This window comes from Felis catus, chromosome D4 (genome assembly GCF_018350175.1).
Source record: "Felis catus isolate Fca126 chromosome D4, F.catus_Fca126_mat1.0, whole genome shotgun sequence".
NCBI classification, from domain to species: Eukaryota; Metazoa; Chordata; class Mammalia; order Carnivora; family Felidae; genus Felis; species Felis catus.
This window is the reverse complement of record NC_058380.1, coordinates 65,394,844-65,420,553: the sequence shown is the minus strand read 5'-3', so window position 1 is coordinate 65,420,553 and position 25,710 is coordinate 65,394,844. Positions and strand designations below refer to the sequence as shown.

Below are 25,710 nucleotides of genomic sequence, written 5' to 3'. Positions count from 1 at the left end.
TGTATAGATTATGACCCAGTAATCCCATAATACTGGGATTACTGGGAAGTAATTCCCAGTGTCAGAAATTCAAACAATTGTATGATGGTTAATCTTGTGTGTCAACTTAACTGGATCACAGAGCACTCAGATATTAGGCTAAACTTTATTTCTGGGTCTGAGAATGTTTCTGGGTGAAATTAGCATTTGAGTTGGAAGACTCTGTATAGCAGTTTGCTCTCTCCAATGTGGTTGGACATCACATAATCTGCTGAAGTCCTGAATCATAAGAAAGGTAGAGAAAGAATTTGTTCTTTCCTGCCTCATTACTCGAGTTGGGACATGGATATTCAGACTCAGTGTTCCTGGTTCTTAGGACTTCAGACTCGGACTGAATTATACCACTGGCCTGCCTAGGTTTCCAGCTTGCAGACAACAAACTGTGGGCCTTCTCAGCCTCCACGATAAGATGAAAATTCCTTTTATACACACAAACATACCCTACTAGTTCTGTTTCTCTGGAGAATCCCAATACACCTTATTTAAAATTTGCAGTTACACATCTGAGTTTCTATAGCTCTTTTTCAGTTCTCTTCTAGCTAGCCATCCCCATTACTGTAGCTGTTTTTTTTCTAATCAGGTATCATGATAATTCTTAGATTTTTTTCTTTACCATAAAAAACAACAGTGAGATTGACATCTACCTCTATAAAGGGCAGCTGACGTCTCTCAAGCAACCTAAAGTTATTTTTTATTGGCTTTCTCTGTACCAAATGTTTAAGGCATTGCGCTTTCTTTCAACTTAATTTTGCAGGGGGGAAAAAAAAACCTCACCAAGAAAAAAAAATTTCTCAACAAGAGTTAAACTAGTATGCTGGGTATGTATCTAAAATAATGGTATTTATGTGAAAATTGTATCATCTTAATTATAGAAATAATTTTCAGGTCTCAAAAAGAAAGTAAGCATATATTTTCTGTTCTCCTCAAAACATTATGTAGGACTTTGGCAAAAAAGTTAGATGTTGGGATTTGAACTGTAGAATTCAACTTTGGTTAACAGGCACCAGAAGGTGTCTTAGACTGTTAAAATATTTAGGAATTGTATCATAATGAAATATAATCAGGGGAGTACTATTCTCATAAAAATGGCAAAGGCCTTCATTAGGGAAATTAACAAGTCTTAGTATTTTCTACATACATAAAAGTTACATGATGGCATCATAGGGCACATGAGAACAATTTAAGAACTACAGATTGCACATCCTACAGGGGACAAAATATAAAATTAACAACTGTCTTTAATTATGTGAATATTCACAATTTTCTCTCAGTAGGCTTTAATTATTTGGTTCTCTGCAGGTAAGGAGTTAGTCCACATGACCTCTTAAGTTTTTCCTTAGTATGCCGATTGTCTGAATCACCATGTAAGGCTGGGGAAAAACTTCCCTGAAGTCTACAGCATGCTATTTCCAACACTATTCATTCCTTTATGCAGATCTGAGTTTTTTCATCTGGTATCATTTGCCCTTTATCCAAAAACTTCCTTTAACTTGTACGGTTCTGCTGAGAGCAAATTCCTCCAGCTGTTGTTTTTCTGAAAAAATATTTACGTTGACTTCCATTTGAAGAATATTTTGATTAGACATAGAATTCTAGGTTGCCACGTTTTTATTTTAGCACTTTCTAGATGTTGTTCCAGATACCTGGCTTGCATAGTTTTTGACAATAATCCTAAAGCCATTTTTATATTTGTTCCTTGGTATGTAATACTATGCCTCTGGCTGCCTGAAGACCAATCACAATTTCATATAACATGGCTTGCTGTGTTACTGTATGTATGTCACGGGAGAGGTTGTGTGGTGTTTATCCTACCTACATTAAGTCTGTGGGTTTATAGAACTCATCAAAACGGGAAAATTTAGGGACATTATTTCAAATATTTTTCTTTACCTCTTCCTCTCTTTTTGGAACTCCAATCACATATATGTTAGATGGCTTAATATTGCCCCACAGGTCACTGTTTACAGTTCTGTGCTTCTCACTTTAGCTTTAACTTTCTATTGCTGTGTCTTCAAATTCACTCATGTTTCTACACTGTTTAATCTGCTAATGTCATGTGAGCTTTTCCTTTTGGGCATATTTTTTATCTCTAGCAATTCTACTAGATTCTTTAAAAAAATTTTTTTTAAATATTTATTTTGGGAGAGAGAGTACACGTGAGCAGGGGCGCAGGGGAGGCAGAGAGGATAGAGAATTCCAAGCAGGCTCCGCGCTGTCAGTGCAGAGTCCAACACTGGGCTCAAACCTGCAACCCGTGAGATCATGACCTAAGACGAAATCAAGAGTTGGACGCTTAACTGACCAAGCCACCCAGGTGCCCCCTAAATTCTTTTTTTTTTTTTTTATAGCTTACATTTCTCATCACATTCTTTTCTCCTGTAATTCTTAGAACTAATTAATGTAATACTATAACTTCCTTGTCTGCTATTTTCATCACCTGTCATTTCTGGGTCTGTTTCCATTGAATAATTTTTCTCTACGTTACACGTCATTTTCTTGATTTCTGTCCAGTACTTTTTATCAGATACCAGACACTGTGTTCCATTACAGTCTCAAATTTTGTTGTCTTTCTTTGAAAGTATTAGGCTTTGTTCTGAGAAACACTTTAGTTACATGAGGATCAGCTTGATTTCTTCAAGGCTTACAATGAACTTTGCTGTGTGTAAAGACTAGCCTTCACTTCAGGGACATTACAGACTGAATGCTAGGGTGCAGCTTACTGGGGCCTCCCAAAATTCTAATCTGTTTCTTTAATTCAGTGAAACTACTATGATTTGTGTTGATTCCCCCTCCCTGCATCTGCAATCCAGAAATTCTATGGAGAAAGCAGACATGAACCCTGAGCTTAGCACTTTTGTTTTATTGCTCACAGGTTTCAGACTCTTGGGCTACTAATTTCCCAATGTCTGAAATCAATTGTTTTTCATAATTTCATCTCATTTTCTAGCTGCTTACCCTTATTTCCTTTGTTGCCTACTATTTTAATCACAAGTTCTAACCACAATCTGCAGTCTTACATATTAACCTCCTTAAATTGTACATTGAAGATAGCTAAGCAAAACAAAACAGCAAATAGGTCGGCAATGAGATCATGGATTGTAATAAGAGGATTGAGGAATTCTAAATCTGTAAAGGGATTACTCACCTCTGACCACCACTAAGTTCAGTTAGGTTTTCTTTCCAAGTATTTCCTAAAGCAACCTTGAACTCCAGACCATCCAATACAGTTTGCCCCTCTGGTGGTGCAAGCATAGCATTAGCACCAGGCAAAAGAGTAGAAAAAATAGACCCAAAGTCCTTGTTAACCTGGATTAAATAAATAAATAAAATATTATAGAAGGCTTTCAAAGAATCAAATTTTGATATGTGTATATTCAATCCAGCAGATGCATTTTGTTGTCTGTTACTAACTCAGGTGTTGGCACATTATGGCCTATGTGACAAATCTGGCCATGCCCATTCTTTTATGTTTTGTCTATGGCTGCTAGCACTAAAACAACAATCTAGTAATTGCAGCAGAGACTATATGGCTCACAAAGCCAGAAATGTTTATTACCTGTTCCTTTGCAGAAATAATTTACTGAGCTCTGCTCTAACTTTTGATACCTTTGTAGGCCATACTGTAGGAATCTTGAGAGACCTACAACTGTGTAAGACACTGAGCTTAGAGTTGGAGAAGCAGAAACAAACTTTTTGGCATAACATATTCTCTTCTAAATCTTGTTCTCGTTTGACTGCTTTGATAGACCAGTGGTTATCAGCTAACCTTAAAAAGCCTAAGATGAGGGTAAAGTCTAGGAAAAAAAAGAGTCATGAAATCAAACAACCAGATCTGTTCAAGGTGTTGACTGGTACTTTTCTATAGGCTTTGTCTCAGCCAAAGAAGTTGTCAAAAGACAGGAAAAGCATTGGACCCCAACAGAAAAAGACTAACGAAGCTGTTTGGCTTATCCCATCAAGCCCCAGTAGATTACTGAGAGACTTAGGGTCAGTATTTTAGTTTGAAACTGGGTAATTTTTGTGCATACACACTTGATTTGAGAATTTGGCCACCTGTCTTCAAATACGTGACTAATAACCTTAGTTCAGGAAATCTGAAGAGTGTATACATACACATGCACAACCATGAGGATCTGACAGTCATGTTCTCTAGAGAAATCTCTAAATTCAAGTGCAAATAAACAGTTCATGAATATTTGTAGTAATAAGGATCTCTACATACCAAAAATCAGTGCTACTGAATACAGATTTATCAAGGAATAGTTTTAAGAGAAACTGAATACATGCTGGACAGCACCCTACACAGAGGAAACAGGTTTAGTTTTATCTGGGATACATTTCTACAGCTGAGTGAGGCTCACCACAATGGGAGAGGACCGCTGTCTTTTTTTGAGAATGATGAAGATAGCAGAGTATTCATAAACAGTTTTGGTTCTTTCGCTTTTCTTTAATTTTTTGGGCAGGCAGGAGAAAGACACTAAAGACAGGATTAAAATAGTGGAATGCTACTCAACCCTGAACCCAAGTGAAAACTCCTCCAAAGAAGAAAAGAGAAACTTATTTATAGGCAACATATAGCCCTATTCAAGATAGAAAATGCATTATATTCACGGATAGATAAAAGATGAAATGCAATCAAATTCTGGAAATCTAATATGGTTAAGAAGGAAATAGAAAAATAAAAGACACAGCCAGTGCTGAAAATACTCTGGCTTTGTGAATTGAGTATGCTAGAAGCCAGAAGGAAGTATATAATACTGATAACACTATTACCTCAATAGGTTATTATGAGGATTAAGTGAGAAAATTACTATGAGAATAGTCCCTGACATATAATAAGTACTCAATAAATTTACCTGCTTTGAGACAACTCTGGAAATTGGGGGAACATCAATTTAAAGGATAAATTTGTACTTGCATTAATCCAGGAATCACGTGGAAAACAAGAGACAAAACCTCTCAGACCTAGTGTTATATCCACACTTATACAAGAGTAATGGGGCCAACTTTATGCATCCATTTAAAAAGACACAAACACCACAGGGAGATGGAACACTGAAAATAAGTCCTAGGGTACTAAAAACCAGGTGACTGAAAGGGATAATTGTACTACCATTACTAAAAATGAAGTTTTCAGAATTCAGAATAATTACAGAATTAAAAAGCAAAAAAGAGGCAAGGTGCCCAATTAAATCCCAGAGGCATGGGACTGTTAAAGTACCAAACAGCATAGTAACTATGTTTGGAATCTTCTGAATGAGAGTCTTTTGCTAGGATGGATACAGGAAAACTTCCACATAAGTGGATAGGGAATTATCCTAAAGGAGACAAACATATGCAACTAGGGAAGCAGAAATAAAAGTAAAGAACTGTGAAATCTGCCAAAATTGTCCTAAAACAAAACAAACGTACTTGGGATTTTGTTGAATGAGAATCCAGTGAAAAACAATTCTAAACCTCTTTGCTTACTGCCCCAAATTTAGAGCAACAAGGGTGACAGGAGTTAGCAACTAAAGGCAATTTTAACTGGTCTTAATTTAGGAAAAAAGAATCCCAGTTTTTCCACCTCTGGCTATCTGATCTTAGGCTAGATCATCTATGTATGTATGCATTTATCTATCCATTCATCCATCTGCCTTCCTACCTACCTACCTATTCATTTTTAAATTTACATCCAAATTAGCATATAGTACAATGATATCAGGAGTAGATTCCAGTGATTCACCCCCTATGTATAACACCCAGTGCTCATCCCAACAAGTGTCTTCCTTAATGCCCCTTACCCATTTAGCCCATTCCCCCACCCCCAACTCCTCCAGCAACCCTGTTTGTTCTCTATATTTAAGAGTTTCTTATGGTTTGTCTCCCTCCCTGTTTTTATATCATTTTTGCTTCCCTTATGTTAATCTGTTTCGTATCTTAAATTCCTCACAAGTAATATATTTGTCTTTCTCTAATTTCACTTAGCATAATACCCTCCAGTACTATCCACGTAGTCACAAATGGCAAGATTTCATTCTTTTTGATTGTCAAGTAATACTCCAGTGTGTGTGTGTGTGTGTGTGTGTGTGTATACCAAATCTTCTTTATCCATTCATGGACACTGGGGCTCTTTCCATACTTGGGCTATTGTTGATAGTGCTGCTATAAACATGGGGTGCAGGTGTCCCTTTGAAACAGCACACCTGTATCCCCTGGATAAATGCCTAGTAGTGCAATTGCTGGGTTGTAGGGTAGTTCTATTTTTAATTTTCTGAGGAAACTCCATACTGTTTTCTGGAGTGGCTGTACCAGTTTGCATTCCCACCAGCAGTGCAAGAGATCCTTTCTCTGCATCTTCTCCAACATCTGTTGTTGTGTGAGTTGCTATTTTTAGCCATTCTGACAGGTGTGAGGTGGTATCTCATTGTGGTTTTAATTTGTATTTCCCTGATGATGAGTGATATTAAGCATTTTTTCACGTGTCAGTTGGCCATCTGGATGTCTTCTGTGGAGAAGTGTCTATTCATGCGTTTTGCCCATTTCTTCACTGGATTATTTTTCAGGTGTGGAGTTTGATAAATTCCTTGTAGATTTTGGATACTAACCCTTTATCTGATATGTCATTTGCAAGTATCTTCCCCCATTCTGCTGTTGCTTTTGGAAAAAAAAAAAATTTTTTTTTTACATTTATTTATTTTTGAGAGACAGAGCACAAGTGGGGGAGAGGCAGAGAAAGAAGGAGACACAGAATCCGAAGCAGCCTCCAGGCTCTGAGCGGTCAGCACAGAGCCCAATGAGGGGCTCGAACTCACAAACTGTGAAATCATGACCTGAGCTGAAGTTGGACGCTTGACCGACTGAGCCCCCCAGGCGCCCCAGTGTTGGCTGCCTTTTATCTTATTGTTTACTGTTTACTCACCTTACAGAGAGAGAGAGAGAGAGAGAGAGAGAGGGAGGGCAAGCCGGGGAGGGGCAGAGAGAGAGAGAGAGGGAGACACAGAATCCAAAGCAGGCTCCAGGCTCTGAGCTGTTAGCACAGAGCCTGACACAGAGTTGGAACTCACAAACTGTGAGATCATGACTTGAGTCAAAGTCTGAAGCTTAACCGACTGAGCTGCCCAGGAGTACCCCCACTGTTGGCTGCCCTTTAGTTTTACTGACTGTTTCCTTTGTTGTGCAGAAGCTTTTTATTTTGATGAGGTCTCAGTTTTCTTTTTGTTTCCCTTATCTCCGGAGATGTGTTGACTAAGCAGTTGCTGCGGCTGAGGTCAAATAGGTTTTTGCCTGCTTTCTCCCCTAGGGCTTTGATGGTTTACTGTTTTACATTTAGGTCTTTCATCCATTTTGAGTTTAGTTGTGTGTATGCTGTAATAAAGTGGTCCAGGTTCATTCTTCTGCATGTCGCTGTCCAATTTTCCCACCACCACTTGCTGAAGAGACTGTCTTTATTCCATTGGACATTCTTTCCTGCTTTGTCAAAGATTAGTTGGCCATACATTTGAGGGTCCATTTCTGGATTGTCTATTATGTTCTATTAATCTGAGTGTCTGTTTTTGTGCCAGTACTATACCATCTTGATGATTACAGCTTTGTAATACAGCTTGAAGTCCGGGATCGTGATGCCTCCTGCTTTGGTTTTCTTTTTCAAGATTGCTTTGGCTATTCAGGCTCTTTTCTGGTTCCATACAAATTTAGGATTGTTTGTTCTAGCTCTGTGAAGAATGTTGGTGCTGTTTTGATAGGGATTGTATTGAATATGTACTGATTTGGGTAATACCAACATTTTAACAGTATTTGTTCTTCCAATCCATAGGCATGGAATCTTTTTCCATTTTTTTGTATCTTCTTCAATTTCTTTCATAGGCTTTCTATAGTTTCCAGTGCACAGAGTTTTCACCTCTTTGGTTACATTTTTTTCCTCAGTAGTTTATGGTTTTTTGTGCAACTGTAAATGAGATCGATTCCTTGACTTCTCTTTCTGTTGCTTCATTACTGGTGTACAGGAATGCAACCTATACCGATTTCTTTGCACTGACTTTATATCGTGTGACTTTGCTGAACTCATGGATCAGTTATAGCAGTTTTTTGTGGGATCTTTTGGGTTTTCCATATAGAGTATCATGTTTCCATATAGAGTATCAAAGAGTGAAAGCTAGACTTCCTCCTTACCGATATGGATGCCTTTTATTTCTTTGTTATCTGATTGTTGAGTCAAGGACTTCCAATACTAGGTTGGATAACAGTGGCGAGAGTGGACATCCCTGTCATGTGCCTGACCTTAGGGGTAAAGCTCTCAGTTTTTCCCCATTGAGGATGGGGTGGGGTGGGTCTTTCATATATGACTTTCATGATCTTGAGATATGATCCTTCTATCCCTACTTTCTTGAGGGTTTTTATCAAGAAAGGATGCTGTGTTTTGACAAATGTTTTTTCTGCATCTATTGAGAGGATCATGTGGTTCTTGTCCTTTCTTTAATTGATGTGATGTATCATTCTGATTGTTTTGTGGATATTGAACCAGTCCTGCATCCCAGGTATAAATCCCACTTGGTCGTGGTGGATAATTCTTTTAATGTATTGTTGGATCTGGTTGGCTAGTATCTTGTTAAGGATCGATTTAACCTTTCTAAGCTTTGATTTCTTCATCTATAAAAGATGGATGGTTAACTATCAGTTATGGAATTGTTTTAAGAGAAAACAGAGTATCTGGTTCATATGTGTTAACTAATAACATGTACAAAATGCTCTGCCAGAAATCTACACAATTCTTGATGAATTCTGAAATGCCATGAATAACTTGTAAGTGGTAAGGAATATAACAATCTTGTTAGAAAAATGTCCTGATAACAAATATTTGAACTCTGTTGAGTCTGGGTAAGAAAAACCAAGGAAGTTAGAACAAAACGGATCATTGGGAAGTTTCCAACAATCAGAGCTTTCCCAGTGCAAAACCGAGCTTGCTTCCAGCTTCAAGCAGAGGGAGTGGGATATGGCACATATTGGACAGACTCCAAGGTTTCAGACAAATAGCATCTCCCTTAAAGGTAACACAGACCTGGAAACAAGGTAAGAATGAAAAATAAAGAAATCTAGAAAGTCAGAAATTTAATATAACTTAAGGACCAGAGAAGTAGACTGTGAGACTATGATGTAGCGACACAAACTTAGCTTTGCATTATCAGTAGTACTCAAGTCCAAAAGTACAAAATGCATTTAAAAGTCAGGAGGTTTTAATTAAGGCGTGTGCCTCATTCAAACACAAATCAGCCATTTCAAATTCATCTTAGAGTATAAATCTATTGACAGTATTCTTCATCTTTGCCTCACAAAGAATAGTATTTTGGGTTCAAATACCTTTTGCCATGCAATATTTAGGGCTTGGTTTTTCTTCTGGTCAAGGTCTTCTATAGTTGCAAGGATTTTTGATTTATCATTTTCTACAATTCTCTTCTTCTTCATCAAGTCATTATACTGGTAAGATAAAAAGCATGCTTAATTGAAAAAATGTAAAATTTTCTATTCTAGAATTCAGTCAGGAATAGAGGTTTAGTTTGTATGTAGAATATATACACTTCTGTTTACCGGAAAGATACACTGCATTAAGAGTCATAACGTGAACCAAATTATGAGAAAGGTAAATATATCACCTATATGTAAAATTTAGCTGCCATAATTAAGAATTTATAGGACAAGCTCCTGGGGTACTTTGATACTGGTACTCTCATATCCTTCAAGTAGTCAAGGCAAAAAGGAAAATGTATGTAAACTCAAAAGTAGCCCTGCATGCTTTCTTCTTGAGGTCAGTCTTAGCAGTAACACAAAGTTTCAGTTCTTCACCATGATGTCCAAGTCCTACATAATTGGGCCCTTATTTATCTCTGACTTTTTGACATCCCAATCCTCCCCAGGGGCCAGCCATGTGGTCTTTTTTCAGTTCCTTGAACATAAGAAGCTCATTATATAGCCTTATAGCCCTTGCATTCTCTTCCCTGAATGCTCTTTTTCTGTATACGACATAATTGGTGCTTCAAGTTTCAGCTCAAACATCACATCTTCAGAATGGGCTTTTCCTGGTTAATGTAGAAACTCACTGAAAAAAATTTAAAGGAGGCTGCAAAGGGAGAATTACACCATAAGTAGCAACAGAACTTTATGAAAATCTTAACTCATTTCTCCTCAAAGCCTCACATTTCAAGGAGTCTTTAAATTCTCCCTTAAATTGTAACTAGTCCTGTTAGCTTCCTTGCTGTCTCTCTCCTTTATAGCAAAGCTCCTAAAACCTCCTCTACATTTTTCTCTGATTCCTTGCATAATTCAATTTCTTATGTGTACAGACACAAAATACAACAAAACAAAACAAGGGTCACCTGGGTGGCTCAGACGATTAAGCATCGAACTCTTGATTTCAGCTCAGGTCATGATCTCACAGTTTTTGAGTTCGAGCCCCATTATCAGGCTCTGCGCTGACAGTGAGGAGCCTGCTTACAATTCTGTCTCCTGCTCTCTGCCCCTTCCTCATGCTCTCTCACTCTCTCAAATAAATAAACATTAAAAAAAAAAAAAAGGCCATCTTGCTTATCAACAATAGACCCTTCCCTTTGGGTAAGAAAGCGAATTGGTGAATTTTTTTAAAAAAAAGACCCAATTATTATTATCTAATAAAAGCAAACAAGTGAACAAGTTTCACGATACACATTTCAAATTCAGACCAAAGATTTTCTTCCACAAAACATATATTGCAAAGCTTTAATGGAGAAATAAAAACCAGCAGGAACATTTATAGAGAGATCACAACACGGGCATTATTAGCCTGTTTGGTATCTAACATAATACAGGTTCTTTGTAGATAGTAATGTCAATAACAATTTAAAAAAACCCAGTACAGCAAAACTTTTTAGAAGTAATGGAGCTCATAAGTATTGCCACTTTTAGAGAGTTCTCATAACTCTCTGATACAAATTCAAACAGAATCTTAGAAAAAATAAAGTATAGGGCATTATATAAAATTAGACTGCTATCTCCTACGGAGCTGTTGAGAATATGAATTGCTTTTCCCTGTGGATTTTTCTAGTGACACAGCAGATTCAAAGTTCTGTCAGGGTTGGGGAGATGATAACATTATTGCGTAAGTGAACATTACAACAGAAGATGATGCTGGATTTACAGATTAGGAAAGGAGTGGTTATGCATATAACAATTTTAGTCATTACTTATGTAATGGTTCTAGTATACCCTAGAGTCAAAAGGAACACCGTACTTATGGAATGACTGGTAAGGAGGCAGACGGCAGACAGCAGAGTAGCCTTATTTTTCAAGGCCTTTTCAAGGCAACTGAAAGAAATTATAGAAATGGGAGGAGTAATCATGAAAAAATGTTCTTATTTATACCAAGAATAAGAAAAGGATAGATGGTATTCTGGGCAAAGCCAGTAGAAAAGCTTTTCAAGGGACAATAGACTATATAAATAATTGATGCAAAAACAAGTAAGAGAGAACTGAAAAGGGAGAACAAGAAAACAAATCCAGTATCAAGAGTATCAAGCCAAAGATTGACTCTAGTAATTGCCACAGGGGTCACAGAGAGCTATTAGTGCTACTCATTCCCTAAGGAGGCCAGAGAGTCCAAGGAAAAGGACTTACCCGCTCTTCAGCTTCTGTCAGTACATTCATAGCTCTCATGTTGACATTTCTTCCTAGTTTCTCCTTCATTTCTTGCAACTTCTGAAGTCTCTGACCAGCTTCTTTTGGGTTGTTGGTTTTGAAATCATAGGCACTGTTAGGTTGCCCAAAGAGGTGTTTCTCTGCATTAATCCAGTCATAGTCCTTCAACATTTTGGAGACCTAGCCACGGAGGATAATGGAGGAATCTATCATTGTTTACAAACAGACATTTAAAAACTAGTTTCTGGGGCACCTGGGTGGCTCGGTCAGTTAAGCGTCTGACTTCGGCTCAGGTCATGATCTCACGGTTGGTGAGTTGGAGCCCCACGTCGGGCTCTGTGCTGACTGCTCGGAGCCTGGAGCCTGTTTCAGATTCTGTGTCTCCCTCTCTCTCTGCCCCTCCCCTGTTCATGCTCTGTCTCAAAAATAAATAAACATTAAAAAAAAAATTAAAAAACAAAAACTAGTTTCTTAAATGTTTACTAATTTTAAGTATTAAGGAGAAAACCCCACAATGACTCATCTGCAAAAATGAGGTTCACTGTTAGTATAGGTTTACTATTAAGTATGAATATTTTTACCTAGAGAATAGGTTAAAAAAAATTGTATAGGAAAAAGATTACTTAAGCATTAAAAGAAAAGCTAGCTCAGAGAAATTTATACATGTAAATCATTTCCATTAGAATGAATACAAGATAAGCCTCCTTCAGATTTTACCAAACTCAATCTATTGCTTCAAAAATAATTTGTGAAAATTAAAATTCTCATAAGAATACTTAAGTCATAGATTTGGTAAATTTGTGGAAGCCTAATTCCGACTGATTATAATTCTCTCTTTTTTTTAATGTTTTATTTTATTTTTGAGACAGAGACAGAGCATGAACGGGGGAGGGTCAGAGAGAGAGGGAGACACAGAATCTGAAGCAGGCTCCAGGCTCTGAGCTGTCAGCACAGAGCCCAATGTGGGGCTCGAACTCACGGACTGTGAGATCATGACCTGAGCCGAAGTCGGAAGCTCAACCGACTGAGCCACCCAGGCACCCCTGACTGATTATAATTCTAAAATATACTAGGTAAATAAAAAGCCGCTCTAAACTTTGACTCCATTGCCTAGTCACCCTCTTTTGACAAGGCACAGTAATGTATTTCTTTATATGGTAAAAAGAGTTAAAAAAAAATTTTAGATTATAGTGCTTAAAGAAGACTTGCTTCTACTAAAATTGTTCAAGGTTGGTTCTGACTGATAGAGTCTAATCCTTGTCAGTGTTTATCCTCATTAATTCCAGGGGAACGGTCTCACCTCCAGGCTCCAAAGATGATCATTTCCAATCTACCTTCCCTGCTGATCCATAGGGTCAATGAAAGCATTCTGGGTACGTGTTACTAAACCTTATCATTAGTGCCTGGCCTACTACTATCTGATGATAGTAGTTGGTATGTAATTAATATTTGACAAACTATAGACTTCAAAGAATCCTGGACTTTTTAGCAGTTCCACTTTTAACTTTCCTTTTCACCTTAACCGTAAATAAAATCCCCTAGCAATCACCACTACTAGCACTTTCAATTACCAAAAACCTATTAATAGTAATATTAACATTGGTAACATTTCAGTGAATCCACTAATACTAGGCTACCAGGCTAATGGAAAATCAATACAAAAAAATATTAGGAAATTAGTGATGTGGCTATGAAAAAATATTTTCTTTAAGTGTGAGCCTGAACAGTCACACAGGGCTCTTTCAGAGGGTGGGGTGACTATTTTGTATGTTCTGACTTTTTTGAAGTTAAATCTCTTATACTTTTAAGATGCTAAACAAGATTTAAAAGGCATCAAACGGTTACACACTCGTAAGAAAACATGATGGGCAAATTACTAAGATTTCATGAGTGCAGCCTCTTAACCAAGCAGCGAATTTCTGCAAAAGCATGTACTCTCTTTAATGTTTACTTATTTTTGAGGGGGATGGGAGGGATAGAGAGAGGTGGTGAAAGAGAATCCTAAGCAGACTCCCCATTGTCAGCAGAGAGCCCGATGTGGGGCTCGAACTCATGAACTGTGAGATCATGACCTGAGAGGAAACCAAGAGTCAGACGCTTAACCGACTGAGTCACCCAGGTGCCCCAGAAAGAAACTTTCAGGAGTGAACAAAAAACTGAGATAACTTCAAAAAAAGACAGCTGCTAGCAAAACATCAGATTTCAGATGAGGCTGCAAAACTGACTATACTGATCCTCTTAAGGACATCTGGAAGCCAATTAAGTCCTGGTTTTGGAAGTTGCCTGTAAATATATATCGTTTACCTTATTTCAAAATAAATTGAAAACTCACAGGCAACAAAATATATAATCACAACTAATATATTAATCTGAATATCTGGGGATTAAAAAACGGTTAGTTCTATGGGAGACCACTGAAACATCTTATACATAGGAATAAATACCTGAAATTTGGAAAGATTTATGCCAGGTAGTAAAAATAAGCATTGCTGAAAAGCCATTAAAATAGCAGTAAGCCTCAAAATTCTGTTATACCGCATTTCTGCCATTTATACTGAATTCTCCATTGAGCAGTTTACCAGAATATCTCAACAACTCAGAAGCAAAAATCTGATTACGGGTAGAAATAAACAACACAAACGTGCCTTTGCAGCAGCATCTTCAGCTTCCCGTTTATGTTTGCTGATGTTGTGGTCCAGTTCCTTAATTTTAAGCTGAGAATCATTGTTTTGTTCCTTGTGTGTTGCAACTTCAGCATATTTAGCTTTAATTACATTGTCTTGGGCTGTTATCACTTCTTTTTGCTTGGTCACCTCTTCTTGAGCTTTATTTACGGACTCCTGGAACAAATAGAAGATGATATATAGCAAAGTAATGTGGGCATATTTTTAGTTTATTAAAAGATCATCTAAAAAGCGTCTGGGCAAGATGGCAATGTGATTACAGGCAGATGGTCACCTAACCCTCTACATTGTATATCCCCATTAAAATGACTAATTAATTTGCATACAGGAGAAAACTTGTTCTATCACTAGAAAAAAGATGGGATACAGTGTTCGTGCTGGAAGCAACAAAGTTTCTGGGGATACAGTGAACTACAGGAAACTGACTTGTGAGGTCTCAGGAAAGTGGCATTTCTGGGTAGTTAACAAGAAGATACTATGCCAGATCCCCACATGTCATTTATCAGGAAGGGAAGGATGTAGGCCGGGTTTTCTGCTCTTCCCTTTGTAGATATAAGCCATATTTATCGGTGCAACAGAAGGTCATAATGTTTGGTTCTAGCACAAGGGTCAAAACAGAAAAATACAAGAAACTTTTTTGAATAAATAGATTTGTGGCACAAAGAAAAACTTTCTTGCTTTGACTTTGAATATCCCCCTACCTCCCAAGGTTGGAGCTACTCAATGTCAGAAGTGGTAATTGTAACTGCAATTCAGTCTGTCACCAACCTGCCCTGCAAATCCCATTGCTTCACCCAAATCTTGAAAGAACTCACACAAATATCTAAACCAAAAAAACCTAGTTCAACCCATATTTAGGTAGGGGGAAAACCAAAGTAGGACAACCTGCTTTAAGTTTCTGAGGAAGAATGGATCTTCATGATGCAAACCACAAGGAAAAATTTAGGAATGTTTTTAGCATGCTCATTAGGAAACAAGATGAGCAACAAAGAATACCTGATGTTATGGTTACCGTACTCAAAGTGCCTTAATTTCCCTATAATGTTTAATCTGTGTCATCAGAGGTCTTTTGAGGAAAGAAAATAAAACATGACATTCATATAAAAACCTGAAGATATTTTAGCTTTTTGAGACCTGTGAAGAGAAACTGAAAAATACTCTGCTTAAGATATTAACCAAAGGGAAATATAAGTTTATTAACACTGTAAGTTTATTAACTAACACTGTATCTTTAAAAAAAAAAAGTGTTTATGAAGAAGATTCTCTCATGCCTACAGGTTAAAAACTGCAATGCAATTTTCACTGTTTTAACCTTTTTTTACAATGATAGGAAATCTGTTACTTAAGATTGAACAGAAATGAAATTTTAGTTTTGTTTGTCTAATTAGTAGGTAGTTTCTTTTCTTGGTTCCCTGGGAGTTTCCTTTGATATTCTTATCTGCAAAGGAAACAATTTAGAATGCAGAGCCCAAAAAAACAACCTTTAACAACCAAGTGATCTATTTTATACTTCTCCATAAAGAGAAATGGAAGTATGTACATGCTCGGACTTTATTTAGATCAGGAAAGGAGTAGCTTATTTATTTTCACAATTATCTTTAAAAACATATCTAACTTTTAAAATTCTACAACATGATGTCCATGAAAGACAGCAAAAATATGCACGGGAAAAATGAGATTAAGACAACAAATCAGAAGGGAACTAAAAATATTTTTAAAAACTAAAATTTACTTTGGAGGCAAAATAAAAACTGAACAGAAACTAAAAAATTTAATCAGTAACACAGAACACAAAGCTGAAATGCATTTTGATCTTAACTTCAAAAAAAGTAGTTAAAAACTGTTCTATTGATTTGATAAATAATGGGTTAAAAACAAAAAACTTTAATTTATCCATGAAGAGAATCAAGAGGAAAGACCTACTTTCCAAAAACACCATAGGCTACAACAATTACAACAATCATATCAAAGGAAAACATAAAAGCATGTAGAGGACACAAACAAGACAAAAATACCACACTGAAAACTGAATGGAACTACCCTGTTGAAAGCTATTACATTCAGTTAACATAAAAATCAATGTTAGTTACAAACGGTATCAATTAGCAACACGAAACAAAACTTAAAAAACATGATGAGTGTAGTCAGTGGTACTGTATATTTAAAACTTGCTGAGACAGTAGATCTTAAAAGTTCACATCACAAAAAATATTTGTAACTGTGTGGTGAGGGATTAACTAGATTTATGGGTTGGTCTTTTTGCAACATATACAAATAACAAATTATGTTGTATACTTGAAATTAATATAGATCAATTATACCTCAATATGAAACAAAGAAATTCAAAGACAAAATCAAAGAAAGGGGCAAGAGAATTTCCAATATTCATTAGGGACAATCTCTAACAAAGATATACCACAGTATGAATTTGCAGGTGACAGAATGTCTTCATAACATTTGAAATACCCTCAGTCCTAAATCCATCCTTCACTTCCCTGCTTCACTTCCCCAACCAGCTGCAACTATAGTCAGCCTCAACAGTAAAGGATGCTGTAAGGAAACTGTAGGAAGAAGAGGCTTTACTTCCCAGTTCTGGTGTGCTTTTCTCAAAGGCAAGTTTGTCATGTGCAAGGGCCAGCAACCTACATGGCTTCCCTGGCATCCAGCAGATGGGGAGAGGGGAACAGGGCTTTGCAACATGTTCACATGGGCTAATTTCCCCTACATTCCACGTGGCACTTCCCTATGGATGACTACCCATGGCACTCCAGCAAACTTCACAACCAGGGGGCCACAGTTACATCTTCAACTAGATCTGGTTTTCAGCCTATAGTTGCTATGGCTCTTTTCCAATTTGTTCCTTCCATGGGTGCACTCCCTCAGCCCTAAGGGTGGTAGTGGCTATTCCCTGTAAGGGCTGTTCCTATATAATTTAGAATTCTCTTTATTCTTTAGTGATTATCCCTTATCATTCCAAACTCCTACTGTAGTTAAATTTTTTATTTAAACTCTGCCTGTTCAAATTACTGTGTAGTTTTCATCTTCTGAGTAGACCCAGATTAAAACAATTAGTAATATTATTTCAGGACTCTTTCTGGATCAGGAATCATCATTTTTGCCTCTCATCAAGACAAGAATGAAGAGGGGCACCTGGGTGGTTCAGTCAGTTAAGCGTCTGACTCTTCATTTCAGCTCAGGTCATGATCTCAGGGTTTGTGAGTTTGAGCCCCACATCGGATTCTGCTTGAGATTCTCACTCTCTGCCCCTCCCCCACTCACGCTCTTTCTCTCAATAAGTAAAGAATGAAGAGATCAAGACTTCGAAAGTCAAACATCTTCAAGCCAACATTTCATAAGTGGATTAACATTTGTAATTTCTCCAGCACGGTAAGTACCTTATTTTTAGCCACCTCAGCTGCCATTACTTCAATCTGACCTTCATAGGATTTGATAGCTTCATTTACAGCTTCAAGCTGTTGTTTATAGGATGCATGCTCTCTCTTGAGCTCTTCCAGCTCCAGAGTGATAGCTTCAACTTCCTAAAAGAATGTTATGCAGACATTCAACAGACTATTAACTACTGAAAAATAGATACATGTCAACAAAATTATTAAGATTCCCATGAAAGTAACACCCACAGCTTATTCAACTACCAAAACGCATGTAAGCTGCTTCTCCAGAAGAAGGGAAAAAGAAAGGAAATTTATTTTCCTTTAGTTAAACATTACAAATGTATGTACAGTTTTAACAGGTTCAAAGAACTGGGCATAAACTGTTTATTTTGTTATTCCTACAGGGAAAAAGAATCTAGAATTCTACGTAACAGATAAATTAGCAAAGGAAAAGCCTTTTTTAAATGTCAAAAAAACCCAGCTGCTCAATTTTCTTCTTTCCCTCTATAGCCTTTAGTTTGTCAGAAAATACTTTGTGCAGCTATTTAGTGACAGAATATGAAGAAAAGCAGATTTAAATAGAATCATAGAGAAAAGTGATGTAGAACAAAGCCTTTGGAGGCAGAAAAGGCTAGGTTCAAATTCCATCTGTGGCACTATCAAAAGATAAAATCAGGTATCACCAGTCTACAACTGAATAGTACTTTGTAAATATAACATGCTTTGTCATATATCAATCTTTCACAGGATCCATTCATAGATGATCACCAAATAGAAATGTCAACACTTGGAGCTGATAGGACATACCTCCACCGCATGGCATAAGCTTTGGTCTACTCTTAAGTGCAGCATTTACCAAAAGGCAATTTTGCTCTTTCTCTAAAATTAGAAAGACAATGCAACCTATCCTTACCATTATGACACTCCATTACAGGGTTTTCAGAAAGGAATGTTTTAATTTGACTCATACGATGCATAATTATTTCCTAAAGAAGCATACTGTGCTTTTAGATTTTGTGATGAACACTGATGAGTGAGGCTAACCCAAGATGCTCTACCACCTTCAGCTCTATACTGATGTTAAAGATTGGTTCCATTTCAAGAAAGGTATTACCTGTTGTTTTTCTTTCATTTTCTTGCTAGAAGCATCTGCTTTTGTTTTGGCAAAATCCAGTTTTTTCTGAGCATCCTTCAGTTCTCGCTCTCTTTCAGCTTCTGCATTTTTCATTTTATTCTCCAATACTTCATATTTTTCTTCTGCTTTTTTCTGAATTTCTTTGGTGTTTTTTAAAGTCTCCTCACTTTCCTCTGCATCATAAAGCAGGCAAATGTAGCTAAATGAGGTCCTTGAACTATTAGCAGTTATAGGCAATGGTTTATGAGTGCCTTATGAATTCACCTTTTAATAGAAGATATGATCCAAAGAATTCAGGCTAAAATTTAAAAAAACTGTTCCAACCTTATTCCAGAAATGCTACGTTGAAACATAAACCCTGCCTAAGAACCACACTTGAATTATCTAAAGACTATGAGGAAATTATTTCCCAGCCTATGAAACTGAGTAACAAATTTTGTCTTTAACTTACTAAAAAGATCACAGACCACCTTTTAATATACTTGTAATATGCTTCCTAAGCCAGAACAAGAGTATAACTATGGTATTTCTCCTTTACTTAGTGGACAAAAAGCTTAATTTCATAAACAAACTTACATTGTATTCTTTGCCTATTTAGCTCTAATTTGTACAGGAAAAAAAAGCAAGATAAAATGAGTAGATTAGTGTCACAATTGCCATACACTGTGTTAGAATGCAGATACAAATACAACCCTGGAGACCATTAACTACATAATATCCTATGCTACTTTTCAGTGCACAATATCACTGCAAATAAAAATCAAAGAAAAAATTTAAAAAGTACCTTAAAACAAATTAACATGGAAATACAACATACCAAAACTTAATGGGATGCAGCAAATGCAGTTCTAAGAGTGAAGTTTATAGTGCTGCCTCCATCAAGGAAGGAGAAAAATCTCAAAAAACCTGACACATAAAGGAACTAAAAAGCAAAAAACAAAGCTCAAGGTTAGTAGAAGGAAGGAAATAAAGATCAGAGCAAAAGTAAAATGAAAGAGACTAAAAGATAATAGAAAAGATTAATGAAAGTGAAAGCTACTTCTCAGAAAGAATTGATACACCTCATGCCAGCCTAAGAACAAGAGAGGAATCAAGTAAAATCAGAAAAACGAGGGAGATACAACTGCTACCACAGAAACAGAGGATCCCAAGAGAGTATTATAAACAATTATATGCCAACAAATTGGACAACCTAGAAGAAACAATAATTCCCAGAAATATACAACCTACGAAGACAATCATGAGAAACAGAAAATCTGAACAGACCAATTATCAACAAGGAGACGGAATCAGTAATCAAAAATCTCTGTTTAACAAACAAAAGTCCAGGACCAGATGGCTTCACTGGTGAATTCACAGTCTCTCAAAGCACAGAAGAGGAGGGCACAATTCTAAACTCATTCTATTAAGGCCAGCATTACCCTGATACCAAAACCAGAGGACACCAGAGGAAAAAAGTTACTGCCTAATATCCCTGATGAACACAAACACAAAAATCTTCAACAGATATCAGCAAGCTGAATTAAAGAATACATTAAAAGGATGACACACCATGATCAAATGGGATTTATTTCAAAGATGCAAGGCTGGTTTAACATCTGCAACCAATGGGCTACACCACATTAACCAAATGAAGGATAAAAAGCATGTTCTCAATAGGTGCAGAAAAAGCTTAGACCAATTTCAACATCCATTTATGATAAAACTGAAGCCCACAGCTAACATCATACCCTATCTACAGCGAGAAGCTGAAAATTTTTCCTCTAAGATCAGAAACAAGTCAAGACTGACTCCATTTTTATTCAACATAGTCCTTAAGTCCTACTTAGAGCAATGTGGCAAAAAGAGAAAAAAAAAAAAAGAAAAAGAGAAAGGCATCCAAATTCGAAAGGAGTAAAACTTTCTCTAGATGATCTATTATATATAGAAAACCATAAAGATTCCACTAAAAACCTGTTAGAATAGACAAATTCTGTAAAGTTGCAGGATATGAAATCAATGTAAAAAAATCTGTTGCATTTCTATACAATAATAACTATCAGAGAATGTAAGAAAATAATCCTACTTATAATTACATCAAAAAGAATAAAATACCTAGGAATAAATTTAACCAAGAAGGTAGAAAGAACTGTACACATAAAGCTATAATGCACTTATTGATAAAACAAACTGAAAAAGACACAAATAAATGGAAAGATATTCAGTGCTCATGGACTGGAAGAATACTGTTAACATGTCCATACTATCCAAAGCAATCTACAGATCTGTTAAAAATCCCTATCAAAATTCTAATGGCATTTTTTCAGAAACAAACGAATCCTAAAATCTGTACGGAATAGCCAAAGCCAATCTCCTAGAAGAAAACATAAGTGATAAACTCCTTGACACTGGTCTTAACAGTGATTTTTTTGGACTTCACACCAAAAGCAAACACAACAAAAGCAAAAATAACTGGGACAATTATCAAGCTAAAAAGTTTCTGTAGAGCAACAAATTGAAAAGACAACATAATTAATGGGAGAAAATATTTGCAAATCATATCGATGAGAGGTTAACACCCAAAATATGTAAGAAACTCCTACAACTCAAAAGAAAAAGCCAAACAGTCTGATTAAAAAACGGGTAGAGTATCTGAATAGACCCTTTTCTACAGAAGATACATAGTCACCCGGTACATGAAAAGATGCTCAACATCACTAAGCATCAGGGAAATGCAAATCAAAATCACAATAAGATAGATAAACGTTAGAAGGGCTATTATCAAAAAAAACAAGAAATAACAAGTGTCAGAGATGATGTAGAGAAAAGGGAATCCCTCATGCACTGTTGGGAGGAATGCAAATTACTGCAGCAACTATGTTAAACAGTATGGAGGTTCCACAAAAAATTAAAAATAGCTATGATGTAAAAGTTCTACTCCTGGGTATTTGAAGAAAACAAAAACAGTAACTCAAAAATATATACACACCACAATGTTCACTGCAGCACTATTTACAATAGCCAAGATATGGAACAACTTAGGTAAGCATCTACTCATGGATAATGGGTAAAGAAAATGTGTGTGTATATATAATGGAATATTACTCAGCTATAAAAAAAAAGAATGAGATCTTGCTATTTGCAAAAACATGGATGGAACTCAAAGCCATTATACTAAATGAAAAAAAGAGAAAGATAAATACCATATAATATCACTTACATGTGGAATCTTAACCAATTAAAAAAATCTTAGTACAAAGAACAGATTGGTGGTTGCCAGAGGTAGGGGGTAAACAAAATGGGTAAATTTTTTAAATTTTATAAAAAGGAAAGAAAGTATTAGTGGGTAATAGGTAGGTAGATATTGTCCTATGGAATGAGAAAAACTAAAACTACCATATACAATTAAATTCTAATAGTGTAAGACAAGTTCTTAAAATGAGGGTTCTGTAGAAGCAGCTATAAATTGAATTAAACATTAAAAGTTTCTGTTTAACAAAAATACTATGAACAAAATTAAAAGACAAGCACATAAACCAAAAGATATTCATAATGCAGATAATCCATAAGATATCGTAACTCTTAAGTATGAGAACAATAGAAACAAACCATAAGCAAGTCAATAGGAAAAATGGTTGAAAGAAGTAGAATATTCACAGAAGTAGAAACCAAAAGGTCTGAGGAACAGATCAAATAGATTCTAGGCTTCCCCTGCAATATCTGCAGGTGAAAACAGTAATGTGCTACCTCTTTCTAACAATCACATTGGAGATATTTTAAAGACTTTCTAGAAAAGAAAGGATTTAGAGAACTGACAACTTTCATATGCCACTGGTGGAAATGTATACTGCTCCAAATGGGCAGAACTTGGCAATATAATAATAGTATCTAATAATTAAAATATTTAAGGTAACTAATTCAAATAAATATATAATAAAGATGAGATCTAAATATCTAAAGTAAGGTTATCAGTATAAACAGAGGAAGCACAGAATGTTTTTATCTTACCAATAGTTTTTTTAAGGGCATCTAATTCTTCTTGTTGCTTGTGATAGGAGCTTTGCTGGAGCTTGGTTTGTAATAAATCTGCCTCCTCAGTTTTCATCTCCCACTGCTGTTTTAGTTGGCGATACCTTAGAAAAAGAGAAGTTTACAATAAATGATCACAACTTTTCTGATATTTGAGACATGCATTCAAACAATAGGCTCTTACCTAAAATAAACTCACATACAATATAAACAATTTTTTTTTATGTGTATTTATTTCTGAGACAGAGAAAGACAGAGCATGAGTGGGGAGGGGCAGAGAGAGAGGGAGACACTGAATCCGAAGCAGGCTCCAGACTCTGAGCTGTCAGCAGAGCCCGTCGTGGGGCTTGAACTCACAAACCACGCGATCATGACCTGAGCTGAAGTCGGTTGCTCAACCGACTGAGCCACCCAGGTGCCCCTCAATATGAACAATGTTAAGATGCCACTGATTACAAGAATAGTTTTGAAGACTCAGTTTTTGAGAAATCAAATTCAAGTCTGATTTGATCACCGAAGGTAAACGACTCTAAACGGCCAAGGCTGACAGCTATTTACAGAAATATTCTTAATTTTAGAAAGCACTAAAAGCCTTTAAATAAATAGGTTTCCTTAAAAATGGTCTCTTCTACTGAGCCTTACCAAGAAGAAAAACTCCAAACTCCACAACAGCTTCCCACAAGAATACATTAATATGCAACAATCACACAAAATTTCAAAAATCTGGTTATCAATTCCCATTTTCAAATACTAATAAAAAGTTCCCCCCAACATTCTGTAATGAGACTGATAGTTTTAAAAGACCTAGTACTGAACTAAACATTACATTGTGCTCTTCTTGCAAACCCTGTAATCTAGCCCATTTCTAGCTGCTTAATATTTTCTTTGGAAGGTATTTAGCTAATTCAGCTGCAGTGAAATATCAAGTTGTAATAAATTCACAAGGCAGCTTGACACTAGAAATTCATGAGGTCTGAGGAAAAAGGAAGCAACTTATAAAACATAAATACTCCCTTGAGTATTCTTGGCTGAGAATGCTTGACAGCAATTAAAACTGTAATTTTAAAGCCATTTTTCAATTCATTTAAAAATGGGGAGTATAGAAACTTGAAAAAAAAAAGATAAAAGCTATTTTCCTGATATGGTCTGTGAAAGAATGGCTTTAGTTGATACTTCCACTCTCATATTTTTAAAAATCTATTTCCTTTCCTTGACCTCAATGCCACTATCAGTCCACAAGACAACTCTGCAAAATAAATGATCCAATACTACTGAATAAAGGTAACAGCACCAAGCCAAATGCCAGCTGCAAACTCATTGCCTTGCCAAAGTTTCCACAGATATTCACTTTTTGGTAATTTATGTTAAAGAAGGTAAAAGCAGGCTTTGTATGTATATGTTTGACAGTGGACATTTTGATATAATATCTATGTTGGAATGACCACTTTGACTAATTATGAGCATCTCTTCTATACATATTATATTCCAAAAAAGTCCTGGCAACATTCTAAGTTTTGATAATTTCAGAAGATGAATGTTTAAAATTTACAAAACCATATATATTTTGAAGTTTATTTATATATGATTTTTAACCTTTGTTCAGTATTGTGAATTCTGAATAAAATGTCTGATTTTAATTTTAACTCAGTTCCCATTTGTCATCTTTGGAGACTGTAGGTTTGTGGCATTTTTCCTCTTAGAACTCAGTGTTACCTAACATGTTTTACCAATTTAACTTTGAAAGCAAGAAGAAGGAAGAGATTTATGTTTGGTTCACTGCTGTATTCCCAGCTCCTACAAGAGTACTTGGCACTGACGTTAAATGATGAAAAGATACATGAGGTAGCATGACGCCAATTAAAAAAAAAAAATGTACCTGTATCATTCACAAACAGAAGTAATATTGAAAGGTACACATACATATGCATACCCATACCCCTACAAAAGAAACACAGTAAGGAAACACTTTAACAGTGACTTTCTTACATGCCTCAGTAGGCAGCTCAGTGATCTTTAATAATCTATAGGATAGCCACGATGCTACTAAACTTAATGTTGGTATCTGATCAATGCTACATTGTGTATCATTTCGAATCAAAGACTCCAGTACCCTCTGGTATCAACATCCAGAGTATGGATTTCCCCACCAATCCCAGTAGAATGTTAACAGTGTATCTCAACAGGGAAAGACAAATATTTGGCTGATGTTTTTTCTTCCTTTTAATTAGCTTTCCCTAATTTCTTATAACAATGACATTCTTATCAGAAAAAGCTAACTGATAAAAGTCAGAAGTTGTATTTCTTTAGCTAAAATTCTTTCATCTTCTACCATGCAAATCTTTGACCAAAAAGAAACTTAAAAATACAACTTAATTCAACAAAGTCTTACTTTTCAGCTGTGTTTTTAAGACCTGCTAATTCCTCATCTAGAGCCTGTAGCTCATTCTCCTTAATTCTCAGCTCATCTTGAACACCTTTGAGTTCTTGAAACTTGGTTAAAATAGAAGCTGCCTGGGATCGAGCACCTGATTGAAGCAAATTGAAACAGACCTTAGTCATTAAGTTACCACATATTTAGTAAACAATAAAAAAATTTCTGAGAATTATATTTGAAAAGATTCAACAGCAAATCTTTTATAGTGAGCTTATGAAGATACCGATTTCAATGCATCATTGGAATCTCAGGACATACATACTTGATAAGAAATACTTCTAAGAAGATGTGATGGATTATTCATTCAAATAATCACTGCCCCTGCCTTCTAGGCCCACCTCTCCCAGGGCCACTAATCTCTCCGATAGTATCAGC

General features: G+C 36.2%; 1 protein-coding gene across 3 annotated transcripts in view; it reads right to left on the bottom strand.

The window, feature by feature from the left end:
- SMC2 (structural maintenance of chromosomes 2) overlaps positions 1-25,710 on the bottom strand; it is a 69,946-nt gene that overhangs the window by 7,756 nt on the left and 36,480 nt on the right. For 2 of the 3 annotated variants that reach the window (XM_045042636.1, XM_045042635.1), the window contains exons 16-23: positions 25,291-25,426; positions 22,881-23,005; positions 18,873-19,066; positions 17,762-17,905; positions 14,328-14,522; positions 11,662-11,862; positions 9,376-9,492; positions 3,185-3,345 (exon numbers count right to left, since the gene is read on the bottom strand). In XM_045042636.1, coding sequence (XP_044898571.1) covers positions 3,185-3,345; positions 9,376-9,492; positions 11,662-11,862; positions 14,328-14,522; positions 17,762-17,905; positions 18,873-19,066; positions 22,881-23,005; positions 25,291-25,426 — 1,273 coding nt within the window. Of the gene's footprint in view, positions 1-3,184; positions 3,346-8,543; positions 9,077-9,375; positions 9,493-11,661; positions 11,863-14,327; positions 14,523-17,761; positions 17,906-18,872; positions 19,067-22,880; positions 23,006-25,290; positions 25,427-25,710 lie in introns of those variants that run through there. The other variant, XM_045042637.1, reaches the window with a different exon arrangement.